Consider the following 19229-nt stretch of genomic DNA (forward strand, 5'->3'; position numbering starts at 1 on the left):
TAGCAATAATGTCGACTCATGGCATCTTTATAGCTATGTCTAAATGTCGATGGTGTGGAATGAGAGCCCTGCTGGTTGGGATGTCTGGATGCAAAAGTGATAACAATATCGTGACGTGCATTGTGACATCGACAATATTGTGATGTTTACTTAACAGTGAACACTTCAGTATCGAAGGGGTATTCACGTGACAACGAAGGTAAGTGTTGTGGTGTGCTCATAACAATTTTTCGTTTTTCTAATATATGTACTGTGGTTTTCAGATAAACGTCACGTAATCTAACTAGGGGGTCCTTAATGTCGTCACAGGAAATGTTCCTTTTAGGGACATGAGTTGATGATACTCTAAGAGAAACGTCACGCCAGACTAGCTGAGTTTATAGAGCAATGATGTCAGTATTGGGTGTCAATGTAACTGTGACGTAATAACCGCGGTGTCCATATTAGGGAGAAGTAAGTATTGCGTTATCCAAAACATTTATTAGTGTCATTGTCACGATGTTCACCTAACAGCGACTTGAGTATCATGGTTGTCAAAATGACAGTGACGTAGCTATTGCGTTGGACACACACACACACACACACACACACACACACACACACACACACACACAATAATTATCACCAGGAGTTCTTAAACACGGTCTCTGTTTGAGAGACTGAAATATAATTATTCTAGGGCCAATGATCTCCACTGCCATGTGAATGTGATGTATGATTATGTCGATGTCTCGGTCTCAGCTGGACAGTACGCAGGTCTAGCAGAGGGATTGGAGAGCATCTCCTCCTTACAGCGTTTCGGCCAGTAGCCAAAGTCATCCAGGTCCAAGAGGTAAGGCAGGAGCTCGCCCACCAAATCGTGCGATCTGTGCTTTCGAGCCAGGAAATCACAGGCTTTCTGTGGCACCAGAAACATCTCCTTGTTGTCACTGGTCTTTGCTGAAACACGCAGTAAAACTATGCTTGTGGGGAGAAGGTCGCAAAGTTCTTTTCTAATCGGGAGGGAGAGAGAGAGGGAGAGATTGATTGATTGAATGATCGAATGATTGATTGATTGGTTATTAATACATAAGGATAGAGGTTTTTAGGCACAGCCTAGTCTTACAACCTGACCTTACTGCAACCAAAATACAAACAAGTCGGGTGAAGCGAAATAAATACATTTAGTCAATCTGTCAAACGCACAGAATGATACTGAAGGCACTGTAGGCCTATGTCATGAAAACAATGCTTCGCGGATACTCCGAAACCAAGACTAAAAGCGTAAACAAACTATGATTCACGTGGAAAACGTAGCTGATCGCTTGAAGTGACAAGCCAGTATAGTGTAGTAGCCTACAGCGTTTTGTGTGTGTGTAGCTTCCTGAGCGTGTGTGTGGTTTTTTTTATTCCAAGCATAAGATATCTTTATGTTTTTGGAATAAGGAAATGATAAAGAATAAGATGACATCTTTTTTGGAGCGATTTCTAAAATTTTGATCTTAATTGGAATTTTCAGATGTTTAATGACCAAACTCATTCATCAATTTTTAAGCTTCCAAGCTGAAATACAATCCCATTGTCTGAGCTTCGTCGAAGATCGCTTGACCAAACTGTCAATCAATTTGATTAAAAAATGAGGCTCTGACAGTACCGCCTCAACTTTCACAAAAGGCCGGATATGACGTCATCAAAGACCTTTATCGAAAAAAAAGGGACAAAAAGTGTCTAGGGATATCAACTGGAAGAACTTTTATCTAAAGTTTCATGAAGATCGGCCCAGTAGATTCCTCTTAATCGATCACACACAAACACACACACATCACGACCCCAAACTCGATTCGCAGTCTATATACTGCGCCAAAAAATTATTGCGACATATTTTGCACTCACATTAAAACATTAATTCCCGTGTCATTTCATTCAAACTTTCTATGCGAGTTGCCGTTTCACTTGAATATCTGGATCATCTATCTGATTTAAGATTTATTTTACAAAGACCATGTGACCGCAGCTCAAATAAAGGTACCCCCCAATTAAAAATCTACGAAAAATCACAGTAGACAAAAATGTGCAACGTTTACTTACAAGAAAGTCAAATCAATTATCTACCCAGAACATGATGCTTTATTTAGCTAGCTTACGTATTACGTGTGCTATGCTATTACTCCTGATGCAGGTGACGATCGCACGGAGAGGTAATGACAAATAGAACAAGAGGCGAAGCCTTCAAGGCTCACGTAAGTAATCGACAAACAGTAACACAAACTCAATCACTTCGTCACACATACACACACACACACACACACACACACACACAGTAAGCGGCATAGGCCGGTGACACTGTGCAAGAAAGCGAGACACTAGATCTAGATCTGAATGGCCGATTTCGAAGAAAAAACTAGTCTCGGCCCGCTCATAATAACAATGACCGAGACTTTCAGTAATTCCTTCGCGTGACGTCTAACCCTCTTACGTCATAATGTGACGTCTTCAAATGTTGTGACGTCTTCAAATGTTAAAGTTTCTACCACAGACATACATACATACATACATACGCACGCACGCACGCACGCACGCACGCACAGACAGACAAAAGTTAGCATCGCATAGGCTACACTTACGTGAGCCAAAAATGGAGAAACATGTAACGTTTTAAACAGAAAATCGCTTGAAGTTATATACAAATCCTTTACATTACCATTGTTTGGTTACGCGGACGTTATTTGGGATAACTGTACGAAGTGTTTAGCAGACGAGTTAGAGACCTTGCATATCGATGCAATCCGAATTATTGTAGGTGCAGTTCGTGATACAAGCCACCAAAAATTGTATAATGAATCGGGTTTGTGCCCCTGAAAGAAAGGCGACGTCGACGTCGTCATAAACTCTTGCTGTATTATAAAATTGTAAATCGTTTAACCCCAGAATATTTATATTCCAAACTGCCGGTCCTGGTTTCCGATGTAAATCCTTACCACAGACGACGCCCTCTTGAACGCAAGGTTCCATTATGCAGAAGTGAGTTATGTAAATCTTCATTTTTTCCTTCAACGACAGCTTTGTGGAATAATCTTCCAGAAAATATACGACAAACGCAGTCAGTTGGTGAATTTAAAAGATATTTGACCGATGGAGATGTTGTTGTTCCACAGTATTATTATTTTAGGCAGCCGCCAGGCACAGGTATTTCACAGCAGGTTAATTGAGATTAAATATGAGCGATTTGCAACAACACCTTGTTAACCTACACCTCTCTGATAATTTAGAATGCACGTGTGGAGTATGCCCGGAAGATGCTGAAATTATTTTGTTACATTGTCCAAAATTTAAAGAACATAGAACCATTTTATTCAATAGTCTGCCAACGCACGTTCTGGACTGCAAAACACTCTTGTTTGGAAATACTGATTTAACTATATTTTTGAACACGAAAATATTTTCTGTTGTACATGTGTACAAGATTATGTTATGTCAACTGATCGCTTCGGCTGATATTATATTAACAGTGACTGCAATAGATGTAGCAAAGCACTCTCTATCTCTCTCTCTCTCTCTCTCTCTCTCTCTCTCTCTCTCTCTCTCTCTTCATTTTATGTGTATAAAATATTATGAAATATTTTGACAGAAACGGGTTAAAGTTATCACTTGTTCGCCATGTCTTAATTGTTATCAGCTGGACCCGAGTACTCTTCAGACTGGCTCGCTCCCCCAGTATGAAAGTTTTTGTCTTGTGCACGTGGATTTAAAAAAAAGAAAAAAAAGTTTTATTTATTTTACACAATTAAAAAAATTATTAGAGTAAAATAAAACATTAACACGTTCATAATAAACAATAGTAAACAAGAATTAAAAAAAAAAAAAAAAAAAAAAAAAAAATAGACCGCCCATGCCGGGAATCGAACCCGGGTCACTTGGATTATAAAAAAAAAAATAAAAAAATTATTTATTTATTTTACACAATTAAAAAAATTATTAGAGTGAAATAAAACATTAAAACGTTCATAATAAACAATAGTAAACGAGAATTTAAAAAAAGAATAAAAACAAGTCGCGGCGAAAATACAACATTTAGTCAAGTATATATTCACAGAATGAAACTGAACGCAATGCCATTTTTCAGCAAGACCGTATACTCGTAGCATCGTCAGTCCACCGCTCATGGCAAAGGCAGTGAAATTGACAAGAAGAGCGGGGTAGTAGTTGCGCTAAGAAGGATAGCACGCTTTTCTGTACCTCTCTTTGTTTTAACTTTCTGAGCGTGTTTTTAATCCAAACATATCATATCTATATGTTTTTGGAATCAGGAACCGACAAGGAATAAGATGAAAGTGTTTTTAAATTGATTTCGACAATTTAATTTTGATAATAATTTTTATATATTTAATTTTTTTCAGAGCTTGTTTTTAATCCAAATATAACATATTTATATGTTTTTGGAATCAGAAAATGATGGAGAATAAGATGAACGTAAATTTGGATCGTTTTATAAATTTTTATTTTTTTTTACAATTTTCAGATTTTTAATGACCAAAGTCATTAATTAATTTTTAAGCCACCAAGCTGAAATGCAATACCAAAGTTCGGGCTTTGTCGAAGATTACTTGACCAAAATTTCAACCAATTTGGTTGAAAAATGAGGGCGTGACAGTGCCGCCTCAACTTTCACGAAAAGCAGGATATGACGTTATCAAAGACATTTATCAAAAAAATAAAAAAAAACGTCTGGGGATATCATACCCAGGAACTCTCATGTCAAATTTCATAAAGATCGGTCCAGTAGTTTAGTCTGAATCGCTCTACACACACACACACAGACACACACACACACGCACGCACGCACATACACCACGACCCTCGTCTCGATTCCCCCTCTACGTTAAAACATTTAGTCAAAACTTGACTAAATGTAAAAATATAGACCGCCCATGCCGAGAATCGATCCCCGATCACTTTGGCCATAGACTCTCTCGTGCTCTCTGTCTCTCTTTCACCGAGACCAAACCCTGCATTGTAATTTCTTTGCCGAGACCATTTCCCCACCCGTTGTCTGGCTTGCACTGAAATCATGCTTTTCTCGTCACTGCGTGACGTGTTCGCCGCTCAAGTCTCCCCTTTAGTTCAGGCTGTTCGCAAAGCGACCAGCCTCCCACCGCAAAAACTCCCACCGTTAAGAGTGGCTTTTGTGTTTTTTGGGGCATTTAGGTCCCAGGTAACATTATGAAGTTTTAATACGATCAATCGGACCTATTATCAAGTTAGTGTATCAACTTTTGAACGAACTGCGCCCAGTAGTTTCCCAGCAATAAGCTGTTAAGTCGAGACAGACAGACAGACAGACAGACACACACACACACACACAATTAAAGTCTGTTGGACCCTAGTACTGCGTAGGCCTACTCGGGGATAAAACACGCTTAAACCAAAACACGCTTAAACCGTTAATTTGCACTGACAGCATGCTGCGGTCACGCTTGGTTAAGCATCGGTGTGGCGGCACAGTATTCATCCTAAAAATATCAAGCATGTTTACAGGGCTAGCAAATTTGCGTCAGAGCAATCCACTTTGCTGAAATACAGCGCTTTTTGTCATTTAACCCCTCAAAAATGACGTAAACCCTCCCGTTTTTGACCACTCATGCGATCGACATCTGCCTCAGTAGGAATAGCATAGCACACGAAAAGCGAAAGCTCGCTCAACAAAACATCATGTTCAGGGTCATTCTCATTACATTGCTCAACGGCTATTGCCAGTTATCTCTCTGACCGGACGCGAAACTCCTACGCGAATCTATCAAAACAAGTTATCTCCCATATGTTGTTTGCGAGCCGTGTTCGCGAGACGAAAATAATTGCAGATTGGCCGACTTCGACAGTGATCTCCGTTCTGTTCTTCACAGTTATGATAAAGACATCGTTCTAAGGTCAAAACAAGTCGAAATTTTGGGACTGCTGCCGGAAGGAGACCGTAATATATGGTTGCATCACTACAGAAAAAATCGTCTGCTTCAGCGAACGCCGAAACCAAACGGTTGATTATCACGTGACACTTTTGCCATATTAAGAGTTGTTTGCACAGTAAATACAGCCGCGAAAAAAGAGCTCCCTTGAAACTGTCTTACAAATCAATTCCTTTGTAATTTAAAAATTACACAACACCATGAAAAATCATTATCGACGATCGCGAATCTGCTTATATCCATAACACATTACGAAAAGCTCTAAATATGTTAAAAAAAAAAATCGGTTTCCTTGTCAGACAAGGAAACTCAAGGCATCCTGTCAGGGAGAGAATGAGCCGAACTCATTTTGACCTGAGGTCAGGATGGTTCAGGGTAGATAATTGATCTGACTTTCTTCTCGTATGAAAAAGTTGCAAAGTTTTGTCTATTGTGATTTTTCGTCGATTTTTTAATAGGTCTCTCATTTTTTGTCCGGTCGTTTTTGAGGGTACCCTTATTTGAGAGGCGGTCACGTGATCCCTGTAAAAGAAATGTTTAATCTTTAATTTGAGTGCGAAAATTGTCGCAATGAATTTTTGGCGAAGTTTATGTTAAAACGTACATTTAGTCAAAAATTGACTTAACCTTCGCCCGACTTCGTTATTGACTACACGCGGAAGACATCGTGGGGCCGTACGGCCCCATACTTCTCAAAGAAGGGAAAACATGCATACCCCTCCGCAGAAATCGTGGGTCCGTGCGGCCCCATACTTCTCAAAGAAGGAAAGCGGCATGCATACCCCTCCGCAGACTTCGTGGGGCCATGCGGCCCCATACTCTACACAGAATATATGACTTTTGGTTTCTCTTTAGCTAGTATTTTCTTAATTAGTTTTCAATGAAATGTAATTACCTATTAGGACATAACAGATGTTTAGGTGGTTGAGGCATTTCTAAAAGCTCATTAACAAATTTGGAATCGTTCCAGAAATATTTGCAATTAAACACCCATCTGGGGCCACACGGCCCCACGATGTCGGGCGAAGGTTAATCAGTGTAAAAAGGAGTTTGTATTAAGTTTTTGATTCGAAAAATTATTGTGTATTCAAGTTAACTACTGTATTACTGTCGGATTGCGTCACTTTTGATTAAACGAAATAACTGAGACAGATCCTACAACTATGATAATCAATATCCATGCACGAATTCACTTAATATGCTGCGTAGGTAGTCTGAATTTAAAAGACACTGACTGAAAAACGCAACTCGTTAACAATGACTGTCTTTGCTCAGTAAGTATAAATAAGGGTGGTCCATTCCCCCGTGTTTCTTGACCAATGTCTTCTCTCACCCTCACTGCTTGTCTGGTTCTTTTCTGGGTTGCTGCCATTGGTCTGCTCAGCTCTCAGGGAACCTTAAAGAAATGAAATATATCAGCGGATCAAAAAACTAAGAAAACTTCAGTAGAAGAATTTCCGAATGACATCGTCATAAAAAAAACTCGGTGTGAAAATGTCTACAATACAACGAATTATACAAATTTACTGGATCCAATTTCGTTGTTTAGTAAAATCTTCCAATGACAGAATCCGGAATTCAGGAAAGTTACACATTTCCAAATTTTTACAAATGTACCAGATCCATTTTTCCTGTCTAGTACAATCATCAAATAACAGCACAAGAAATTCAGGAAATCTGAACAATTTGACAAATCTATTGTATACATTTTTCCTGTTTAATAAAATCATCAAAAAAACAGCATCCAAAATCCAGGAAAATTATACCTTTTCTAGAAATGTTAGTATATATAAATATGTTTTTTAAATCCCGAGGAAAACAGTAAATTTACACATTTACTACAATGTTCAGGAAAATTTTACATTTCCTGGTTTTGTGAATTTACTGTAACATAATATACAACCTGTGCTCAGTGTCACTAACCGTGGACCGACCTACCTGTGCTCAGTGTCACTAACCGTGGACTTACTTACCTGTGCTCAGTATCACTAACCGTGGACCGACCTACCTGTGCTCAGTGTCACTAACCGTGGACTTACTTACCTGTGCTCAGTATCACTAACCGTGGACTTACTTACCTGTGCGCTCAGTGTCACTGACCGTGGACTTACTTACCTGTGCTCAGTATCACTAACCGTGCTCTGACTAACCTGTGCTCAGTATCACTAACCGTGGACTTACTTACCTGTGCGCTCAGTGTCAAATAACCGTGGACTTAATTACCTGTGCTCAGTATCACTAACCGTGGACTGACTAACCTGTGCTCAGTATCACTAACCGTGGACTTACTTACTTGTGCACTCAGTGTCAAATAACCGTGGACTTCATTACCTGTGCTCAGTATCACTAACCATGGACTGACTAACCTGTGCTCAGTATCACTAACCGTGGACTTACTTACCTGTGCGCTCAGTGTCAAATAACCGTGGACTTTATTACCTGTGCTCAGTATCACGAACCGTGGACTGACTAACCTGTGCTCAGTATCACTAACCGTGGACTTACTTACCTGTGCGCTCAGTGTCAAATAACCGTGGACTTTATTACCTGTGCTCAGTATCACTAAACGTGGACTGACTAACCTGTGCTCAGTATCACTAACCGTGGACTTACTTACCTGTGCGCTCAGTGTCAAATAACCGTGGACTTTATTACCTGTGCTCAGTATCACGAACCGTGGACTGACTAACCTGTGCTCAGTATCACTAACCGTGGACTTACTTACCTGTGCGCTCAGTGTCAAATAACCGTGGACTTTATTACCTGTGCTCAGTATCACTAACCGTGGACTGACTAACCTGTGCTCAGTATCACTAACCGTAGACTTACTTGCCTGTGCGCTCAGTGTCAAATAATCGTGGACTTAATTACCTGTGCTCAGTATCACTAACCGTGGACTGACTAACCTGTGCTCAGTATCACTAACCGTGGACTTACTTACCTGTGCGCTCAGTGTCAAATAACCGTGGACTTAATTACCTGTGCTCAGTATCACTAACCGTGGACTGACTAACCTGTGCTCAGTATCACTAACCGTGGACTTACTTACCTGTGCGCTCAGTGTCAAATAACCGTGGACTTAATTACCTGTGCTCAGTATCACTAACCGTGGACTGACTAACCTGTGCTCAGTATCACTAACCGTGGACTTACTTACCTGTGCGCTCAGTGTCAAATAACCGTGGACTTTATTACCTGTGCTCAGTATCACTAACCGTGGACTGACTAACCTGTGCTCAGTATCACTAACCGTGGACTTACTTACCTGTGCTCAGTATCACTAACCGTGGACTGACTAACCTATGCTCAGTATCACTAACCGTGGACTTACTTACCTGTGCGCTCAGTGTCTAATAACCGTGGACTTAATTGCATGTGCTCAGTATCACTAACCGTGGACTTACTTACCTGTGCTCAGTGTCACTAACCGTGGACTGACTTACCTGTGGCGGTGAGAAGGCACAGCAACCACACCTTGCTTTGTGCAGAAACCATTGCGATGTTTCTCTGTCTTTCACCACTCACGTTGGACACAATGTGTTGCAAGGGTTTCAGTCAGAATCACAAACAGTTGGCAGTGTGTCACTAAATTCCACATGGCACTATTTTATTAAGATTTGTTTAGCGACCTCCTGTTACATTAGCTCCTCCACTTAATCTTAAGACAACATATCCGTGTTTGCCCTGATGAACTGCAAAACCGTGCAAATTGTGGCTTATTGATCATACAGGCGGATAACAATGCAAAGCAGGTCCCATGAAAGACTTCGTAAAATATAACGGCAGAGTCGTTTACAGGCGACATCTGTTAGAAGCCAATCCGTTGTAAGAAGTGGACGCGACAAAAGACACGTACGTCGCACCGCCGTACGTTTGTCCATTGAATACCTATGTGACAGCTAGGATCAGCACTTTGGTGACAGCTGGGGTCGTTAACAACTTATTAAGTCAAACCACACGCCTAGACAGTGTTGATATTATCTTCATACAGAAACAGATGTTTGAGACACTTTCTGTGTGTCGTGTAAGGACTATGAAACGTGTGATAAACGTCACTGGTGGGATTGACCGCAGTAGCATCATGCTCACACTGAGACAGTAGTTGAACAAAACCTACCGTGTTTCGCACTAACAGCACTTATTTCTCCCCTATCCCCTCCACACCTCCCCCCCTCCCTCACACCTTTTTTTGTTTGTTGTCAGTCCTAGCTGAAACGGAGAGAGAGAGAGAGAGAGAGAGAGAGAGAGAGAGAGAGAGAACGAACGAACGAACGGACGAACGAACTTTATTACTCAAGGATGGAGATTTTAGGCTGCTAAACTAAGACATAAAAATAAAGACAATATAAGGACAATTGTCAATCGCAATCATACAGTATTACTAATTACAACATTACCTATACGAATACATAATGCATAATAGAACATTGAAATGTACATGTATGTCAATATAATACCAACAAAAAGAAAAGTCGACTCGCACACACACGCGCGCCGCATGCCTGCAATCACGTTCGCACTCAATACAACACACACACTCACACACACACATACACACACACACACACACACACATACACACATACACACACACACACACACATATGCGCACACACACACACACCTAGAGAGAGAGGTAGAGGTTATCTAATTGAAGTATGTCAATATAATTGTTGAAGTTATTTAGATGTTCTGTTTGTTTGCCTGTTTATCTGTATTTTTGCTGATGTTGTGTAATTTGGAAATTTAGGCTTTTTTTTTTAACCATTTTGGCGACGAAATCGCACACAATTTTCGCTACTGTAATTTTTCATTCCGCATAGCCTGAGAGATTTCGTCCATGTAATTCAATCACTACAGTATTAGAAAAAATGAGAACTGCACACACCCATCAAGGGTATGTCAATAACTGAAGAGGAAAGGGCCAATTAACTGATACTCGAAACAAGTGACAAATCAATCTTCTGCGCATCGCGGAAAGTTTGTACTGCAATCGTCATTATCTCATTGCAGTGCCGGGTGGACAAACACCATCGACGAACAGAAATAAGGACAAGCAAGGACACTGGTTTTGACAATTTACTGTAACATATACACGTTCATTCATAAAATTAAAATAAAAAATAAAAAGGCAGAAAAACAGGATTCACAGGAATGGGAAATGGAATGGGAGAAGGAGAAGAAAAACAAGTCGCGTAAGGCGAAAATACAAGCTGTCGTACTCACAGAATGAAACTGAACGCACTGCATTTTTTTTCTCTCACCAAGACCGTATACTAGTAGCATCGTCAGTCCACCGCTCGTGGCAAAAGGCAGTGAAATTGACTAGCCAGAATATCGCGGTATATAGTGGTTGCGCTGAGCAGGTTATATTTAGCACGCTTTTCTGTATCTCTGTTCTTTTTAACTTTCTGAGCTTGTTTTTAATTTAACTGTATCATATCTATATGTTTTTGGAATCAGAAACCGACAAAGAATAAGATGAAATTGTTTTTACATCGATTCCGGAAATTTAATTTTTATCATAATTTTCATATATTCAATTTTCACTGGTTTTTAATCCAAATATGACATATTTATATGTTTTTGGAATCAGAAAATGATGAAGAATAAGATGAAATTATTTTGGGATCGTTTTATAAAATAAAACTTTAATTACAATTTTCAGATTTTTAATGACCAAACTCATTAATTAGTTTTTAAGCCTCCAAGCTGAATTGCAATACCATAGTCCGACCTTTGTCGAAGATTGCTTGACCACAATTTCAATCCATTTAATCGAAAAATGAGGGCGTGACAGTGCGGCCTCAACTTTTACAAAAAGCCGGATATGACGTCATCAAAGACATTTATTCAAAAAAAGAAAAAAACGTCCGGGGATATCATACTGTCACGTTTCATGGTCAAATGAATGACTATGAACGGTCAATTACTACTAATCGACTAACCACACCACGATCCACTCTCGCAGTCATACAAAACAGAGATCAATCCAACAAAAGTAAGCAGGTTCAAGTGCCTGTTTATATGCAAACTCGCCTCCTCCCTTCTCGAAACCAGAATCAAATGATAACGATGGCGTCTGACAAAGAGCTGACTCTGACTAAGAGTCAGCCACTGTTGAAAATTAAAGTAGCACGCTGACAGTGCAAAGATGAAAGTACCTAGCTATAACCCTACAATACAATTTCGCTCAGGTATCTTCACGTTGCCTCGGCTACACGTTCATCATAAAGGAAAACAACGCTGATAGACGACAGGTGAGAGGGTTTTACTGCATGGATGCACTTAACTCAGTGTCAGTGTTTTTTAAGGAACGTAGGATGGTGATGTAGCCATGCCGCTCCTCCTTTACTGTGCAGTGTAGTTCGGCCGTAGAAAAGACTCCCCCCCCCCCCCCCTGTTCACCACGTTCATTCAGCCTTCGTGACGACGTTGCCCCAGTCGAAGCCCAACGTGAATCCCCCAAGGTGAAGACCCAAGGTGAATGCCTCAAGGTGAACAGAACGAGCTCATAAGCTCATGCGAGTTCTGCTCAGTCTCATTCAAGCATCCTTTCTGCTTGAGATATCCTGCTTTCTCTGTCCGTCGACAGTCCAGCCAATTTCATCGAACGACGGCCCCCCTTGGTCGCAGCAAAGTAGGCACGCGAGACCCCGATGTCACCACGTGTTGACTACAAACAGGTCGTTGGGATTCCTCACGACACGTCTGAACGCGCCGAGCTTTCCAGCTTCTTCTTCTTGTCGTTCGCTGTCAGATCGTCAGTCCGGACTGCAGGACGAGGAAGTTCTTTTTTTCTTCATGGAGCCCGGCGCTGCATTTCGGGCTGTCGACATTTCATTTAGCGTTTTTGCGTGGATCTGTGGTTGGTTAAGGTGCGCCTGTTGGCCCAGATCCTCCGACTTCAGCCCTTAGGTTTCTTTCAGCCCTCGGCCTGGACAGCTGAACACAAACGCGCGAAACAGGATTTAGAAGGTCGGCTCTCGGCCTAAGCCTTGACGGAGTCCGATCCCTTCTCGTGTCACCAAACTGTGACACATACCCAGGAACTCTCATGTAAAGTTTCATGAAGATCGGTCCAGTAGATTTGTCTGAATCGCTCTACACACACACACACACACACACACACACACACACACACACACACACATACAATATCCCTAAAGAAAATCGTCTTTGTATTGAATGCAATGTCATAGAAGATGAAATACATTTTCTAGATAAATGCAATAAATATGTTAAAGTAAGGGATGAATTAAAAGAAGATGCTTCACATATCAATATGAAATATGCTAACAAAAATCCAAGTAACTTATTTTTAGAAGACGAAGTTCAAGTTCGTCTTGGCAAATTTGTTACGGATTGTTTTAGCATTGTATAATGCATACACCACGACCCTCGTTTCGATTCCCCATCTATGTTAAAATATTTAGTCAAAACTTGACTAAATGTAAAAAAAGGGAGGGGAAAATGAGAATTTAGGCCGAGAGCGGCCAGTACCCAGCGACTTTTCCTCGCGAGCGGACGGTGTTGGACCTTCGGTGTCGCGTCCTTCATTGCCGGCTCAGAGTCTGTCTTGCTGTAATCACTTCCCGCAAGGACTTCAGTGACCCAGAGAAAAATTAGCTGTGGGCTTCAGAAGTCCGAGAACTACTCGGGAATGTTGTCTGTAGGCCTACATGGAGACCGGTTTGATGGGAATGTAAACACGTCTCCATTCAGGCAGATAGTAGAGAGATTCCCAACAACTGCATTTGGTGAGAGGTTACACGCCGAGTCACAGTGGATATTAAAAATATTGGTCGAAGTTATAGCTATAGCGGATTATGAAAACTTTCTGATACGGAGGCCGTGGTGATGAGGGTGGGGAGGGGGTGTCTTACCTTCAACTGTGGTTCTGTAACCTAGTGCTCATGCATTGATCATAGTTGCTCAGAGTAACCGGTGTCACGAACTGAAACCTCTGCTGAACAATCCTTCCCATTGCGGTCAATGCGCATGCGCCAATCTTGGACTCTTAAAAAATGCGACCCTTTGGCCGAACGAACCATGGGTTAGGGTTAGGATGTTCACGACCTGATTAATCTCCCCATGTTAGCGCATGCACTTTGGCCGCAATGAGAAGGATTGTTCAGGCAGAGTTTTCAGTTCGTGACACCGGACCCCGGTGGTTTGAGTTAGACAGGATCTTATTTCTTCTTCTTCTTTTTATATTTAGTCAATTGTTGACTACATTGTTTAACACAAACTGGGAACCAAGTCTATGGTGTTTGTGTGTATGTGTATGTAGAGCCATTGATAATAATTATATCCCGAGACTTTGTTTTTGTATAAATGCCTTTGATGACGTCATACATCCGGCTGTAAGTGCAAGTTGCATGTCATGATCTCATCAGTTTTTTGATCAAATCGATTGAAATTTTAGTCAAGCAATCTTCGATGAAGCCCCGACTTTTGGATTGGATTTTAGCGTGGAAGCTTAAAATTAGTTATTAAATTTGGTCATTACAAATCAGAAAATTCTAATTACCATTAAAATGTTAGTAATCCGATCCAAAAACGATGTTAATCTTATTCTTCATTGGTTCCTGAATCCAAATATATTATATGACATGTTTACTCTGAAAATGTACTCAGAATAAAAGAAAATAGGTTAATAAGGCACTACGTTTGCACGCTTCGCGGAGACGAGCTTGACTCGTCTCAGTCTTCGGGTTAATAATATTAGTACGAGTACATCGGTGGTGTTGGCTGTTATTCTTTTAATGTTTCAGGTTGACTAAAGTGTTTTGACTCAGGTTGGCTAAAATGTTAGAATGACTAAATGTTTTGATATCGCTTCACAAGACTTGCTTATTTTGTTCTTGTGTGTGTGTACGACGAATACGGACACTACTTCATGTACGTGTCCTCGCATGGTCCTAGCTTTCTGTGTTTCTATCACAAAATGTATCTCCGTCCCGATCAGATATATGCAGCACTCCAGCATAGTGGTATATGCACTGAGTGTTGAGAGAACAAACATGGCTTTCGAGTGAAGAACTGATTTGGATCAACTGACAAATGTTTTTACAACCCCAGCTGTACTTCCGTTCATAGCGGGTGTAGTGCAGCATATCTGTGGACACAGCGCTGTGGAAGTCAAGCAGCGCGCACTGCGTCCCGCCAACCAGGTATCAAGTTACAGGGAAGATGACACTGATGTGGGAACTGCATGTATGCATGACGACAAAAAGAAGATTGGAACCGCAACAGGACCAGATACGGTAACAGGACTCCGGCGTCAGCTTTAGGGTTATGTGCAGAAAGGCGAGTCGGCCGGGTACAGTCAACGGCGCTGCCGCATCATTTTCAATGTCTGTCCATGATGCGCTTGCTTGATTCACACGTACACTACCCTACATTGTGTGTGTGTGTGTGTGTGTGTGTGTGTGTGTGTGTGTGCAGGGTGGTGTGTGTATGTGTGTGGGTGTGTGTGTGTGTGTGTGTGTGTGTGTGTGTGTCAGGGGTGGGGGATGGTTTAAAAGGACAAAACTTTTGCAACAGTTAGTTATGCGCGGTTCTGGTGTCTGTATGTGTACAGTAGTCATTTAAAGGAGCTGAACATTCTGTTGTATAGCAGTCATTTCCACCTGCAAGGCGGCTAGTCATAGGGACAAAACACGTCAACATGTCCTGCACCTATACTGACAGGAAAATCAATACTGTCGCAATGAGTTAGAACAAGTCGCTGAAAGGGATATCAAACATAGTCTGTAGGCCTGAAACTAAAGGACAACAACAAAAACCGGATCAGACATCACCGAGGTCTGGTTAACAAACAAAAAATAAAAATGTAAGCCAAAGTGGATCGACCTGTTCTCTGTAAAAAATGCAAAATCGAATTTGCATGAAAATGATTTTCTTTCAATTGAAGCATATTTGCAAATCAAACCATACTATCTCCATACATTTTGCGATTTAGATACATGTAATAATAAAGAATAAAATGAAACAACTTTTATGTCTGGTTTTTTTGCAATTATGAAATCAGGAAGAATTCTGATTCACATCATTAATCAATTAAGCTTTAAAGCTGAAATGCAATCCCATAGTCCACATCAGGACAAAAATTGTTTGACAAAAGCGTCAATGAATTGGATTGAAAAATGAGGTGGCCACAGTCGAGCCTCAACTTTTCGCTTAAGGGGTGATTGTGTCATCGAAGACATGCATAGCAAAAATGGAGAAGAAAAAACACCCCAAAAGAACAACCACAACCTGTGCTGATATTATCTGGAAGAATTCACATGTTAAGTTTCAGGAAGATCTGTGGTTCATTTTTCTTGGAATCGATGCATACACACACACACTCACACCTCCCTTTTGATTCCAAGTCTGCCGGAATATATTCAGTCAAATATTGACTCAATGTAAAGTGCTGTTCCCATGGCAGACTTGCAACCAACTTGTGACCAACTTTAGTCGTTTGAAAATCGCTCTGGAGTCGTTGAGGCCGAATCGGCGAAAAGTCTGCCATGTGAACAGCCCCAGCGACTCGCGCCAGACTCCAAAACCCAGTTGAGCACTGCCCGACTCAGCCGTGACTCGCCAGCGACTCGTGCCAGACTTTTCTTATCGCGCTTACCGATTGGTTCGCTGTCGCCACCGAGTTAAATAAAGACGTATACATCTCCGTGGCTCTAGCCTTCCCTTCTCCGGAAAACTACGAGGACAACCCCAAAAGGCCAAGTCTGGCGAGACTCGCCGCTTAAAACTAGTTTGCGAGTTTGTGCTGTTCACATGGGCAGCGATTTTGATTTGACTTGCCGGCGACTAAAATCGCTTGAAAGTTGGTTGCAAGTCTGCCATGTGAACAGCACTTAAAAAGCAGGAGCTTCAAACATTGCTGAGTGTACGAGTATTGAAGAATTGCAATGGTGGGCTGATCTTCGCCGTGGATCCTCTGCTTCCAGAGACGGACGGTGCACGAACAAATTGTGTTCACACACATACACACGAAAGGCTGTCCCATATTGAAAAGATAGTTGTGTCAGAAATAACATAAATGGAAAGGTAGACACAAACACTGCCACAAAAATTAACACACACAGAAACAAAACAAAACACATGCACTGAACTAAATGATAAGAAAATTCTGTTGCTTAAAATACAGGTTGCAGCTTTGGGACAGCCTGCTTTCAAAGGCTTGGCATGTGCAAAAGAGTGTGTAAGCTTGAGTGTGTGCAAGCGTTTGCATGTGTTCGAACTCGAAGGGTCCCTTGTGATTCAGTGATCTGTATGTGCAATAAGAACATGAAACATATTAAAAATCAAAAGCATGTTTATTCACATAGAGTGAACATAAGCCAGCAACAACCCAGCAAACACACAACGTGAATACGACGTTGCGAAAATGTGAATTTTTCGTGTCATTAGCAACGTTGCGAACTTTACGTGAAATTTACGTTGAACCAACCAAAAAACGCAACGTAAAACCAACGTTGTGTCATTGTGAGATTTTGGTGTTCTTTCGACGTTGTAATATAACGTAAATTTTACGTGAATTTCACGTTGCATTTTGGTGTCTTACAAATGTTGCGAAGATTACGTGAAATTTACGTGGATCCAACCAAAAAACACAACGTAAAAGCAACGTTGCGTTACAGTTGTGTTTTTTTGTTTTTTACACGTTGGTACATAACGTAAATTTCACGTGGATTCCACCTTAAAAAGCAACGTAAAATCGACGTTGTATTATTGTGATTTTCTGGTGTTCAAACAACGTTGGTATACTCACGTGATTTTCACGTGAAATTCACGTGATTTAAAAACAAAAGTTAGTTTGATGCAACAAACGTTCCTACAACGTAGTTTCAACGTAAACACACAACGTTGGGGTTTGATTGATCGCCAACGTGCCCTCAACGTGAAATCCACAACGTAAATCCTACGTCAGTCATTACCAATTTTTCACCTGCACGGTTTCGTATAGTTTATCAAAGAAATGTATATATATATAAAGCCTTTGAAAATTACGTAAGGTGAACAGATTTTCAAATACAGGAGATAGATATGTGCGAAACTATCACCGAATAACAAATGACTCAGTCAGACGTTATGAAATTAAGCGCCGATGTACCGCGCAATGTATTTGATTGCTTAATTTGGCGTTCCAAATGCGTCCGGTTACATTTTCTGGCATCATTAATGCATCAACGAGAATTGAAAAGTAATGCTAAAAATATAATTGTGTACGTTTAAAGTTGATCTACTGTGCTCATCAAACCTCTTGTTGTATTTTGTAAATTGGCGAGAGGGGGGCAGAATACATGAACCTAATCTCTGTGATTGTCTATACGTGCGTGTGTGTGTGTGTGTGTGTGTGTGTGTGTGTGTGATTACACGTACGTGTTAGTGTGTGTGTGTGCGTGTGTGTGTACACGTGTTAGTGTGTGTGTGTGTGTGCGTGTGTGTGTGTGTGTGTGTGTGACATCAGTTTGTGTATGTGTGTGTGTGTCACATCAGTTTGTGTATGTGTGTTTGTGGGTGGCTGTGTGTGTATGTGTGTGTGTGTGTGTGTGTGTGTGTGTGTGTGTGTGTGTGCGTGCGTGCGTGCGTGTGTGTGAGTGTGTTTGTGTCCCTCGGCGCGTGACAATATATCTGCCAATAAGTTGAACTAAAACAGGGTTCACGTGGGAATTACACCTGAAAAAGCAGGAAGGGAGCAGAATACATGTTAAGAACTCCGTTATTTATTGTTTGAAATGTTATAACCTGGGAGAAGTCACCCTCGCACCCCGTCCTTAGTTTCTCTTGACCTACCTTTGAAGTATTCTTGAGGACATGACTAGACTACCCGATTGCGCCCATTGCACGGCATAAGAGAGCGCCGTTCCACCCGGCCGATTCCGCTATAGACGTCACGCGTCCAAGGGAGGTAATTTTCGAGCCAGCTGCATTGACTCAGCCAAGAACGCAAACTTTCTTCGATTAAAGGCATTGTAGCATGTCTAAAATCATGGGACTTGTGTTATCAAGCTTTTAAAATCACCAAGTAACTTTTAAGAATAGTTTCAGTTACATGCGAACTCATTCTGCTGAACGGATTTTGAGAGCCAGTACCCATGCAACAGCCTTTAAATGCACCTCTTTCCTTTTTTCATGTTCTTTTATGGTTTGCCGATTTTGTTAACATTTTTGCATTCATAATGAAGATTTTATGGTGACTGTACAGAAATGTACGTCCTCTAGTTTCTAACCTTCCAAAAATTGGGGCTGGGGGTCGGGGGAGAGAGAGAGAGAGAG

At 41.1% G+C, this 19229-nt stretch overlaps 1 protein-coding gene across 1 annotated transcript; it reads right to left on the reverse strand.

Annotated features, from left to right (window-relative positions):
- Window positions 1-631: 631 nt before the first annotated feature.
- On the reverse strand, window positions 632-9808 carry LOC138975886 (uncharacterized). The gene is made up of 3 exons (XM_070348662.1): window positions 9383-9808; window positions 7273-7335; window positions 632-939 (listed from the first exon to the last, which is right to left on the reverse strand). Exons 1-3 carry the CDS (start codon window positions 9432-9434, stop codon window positions 719-721), a joined length of 336 nt encoding a protein of 111 aa, XP_070204763.1. The 5' UTR covers window positions 9435-9808; the 3' UTR covers window positions 632-718.
- Window positions 9809-19229: the final 9421 nt, after the last annotated feature.

Source organism: Littorina saxatilis, linkage group LG9, assembly GCF_037325665.1.
Source record: "Littorina saxatilis isolate snail1 linkage group LG9, US_GU_Lsax_2.0, whole genome shotgun sequence".
Lineage (NCBI taxonomy): Eukaryota > Metazoa > Mollusca > Gastropoda > Littorinimorpha > Littorinidae > Littorina > Littorina saxatilis.

Coding starts and splice junctions, on each gene's coding strand:
- LOC138975886 (XM_070348662.1), bottom strand. CDS start 9,434: ATGGTTTCTGCACAAAGCAAGGTGTGGTTGCTGTGCCTTCTCACCGCC. Junction 7,336..9,382: donor GTGCCTTCTCACCGCCACAG/GTAAGTCAGTCC, acceptor CATTTCTTTAAG/GTTCCCTGAGAGCTGAGCAG. Junction 940..7,272: donor GAACCAGACAAGCAGTGAGG/GTGAGAGAAGAC, acceptor TGCGTGTTTCAG/CAAAGACCAGTGACAACAAG.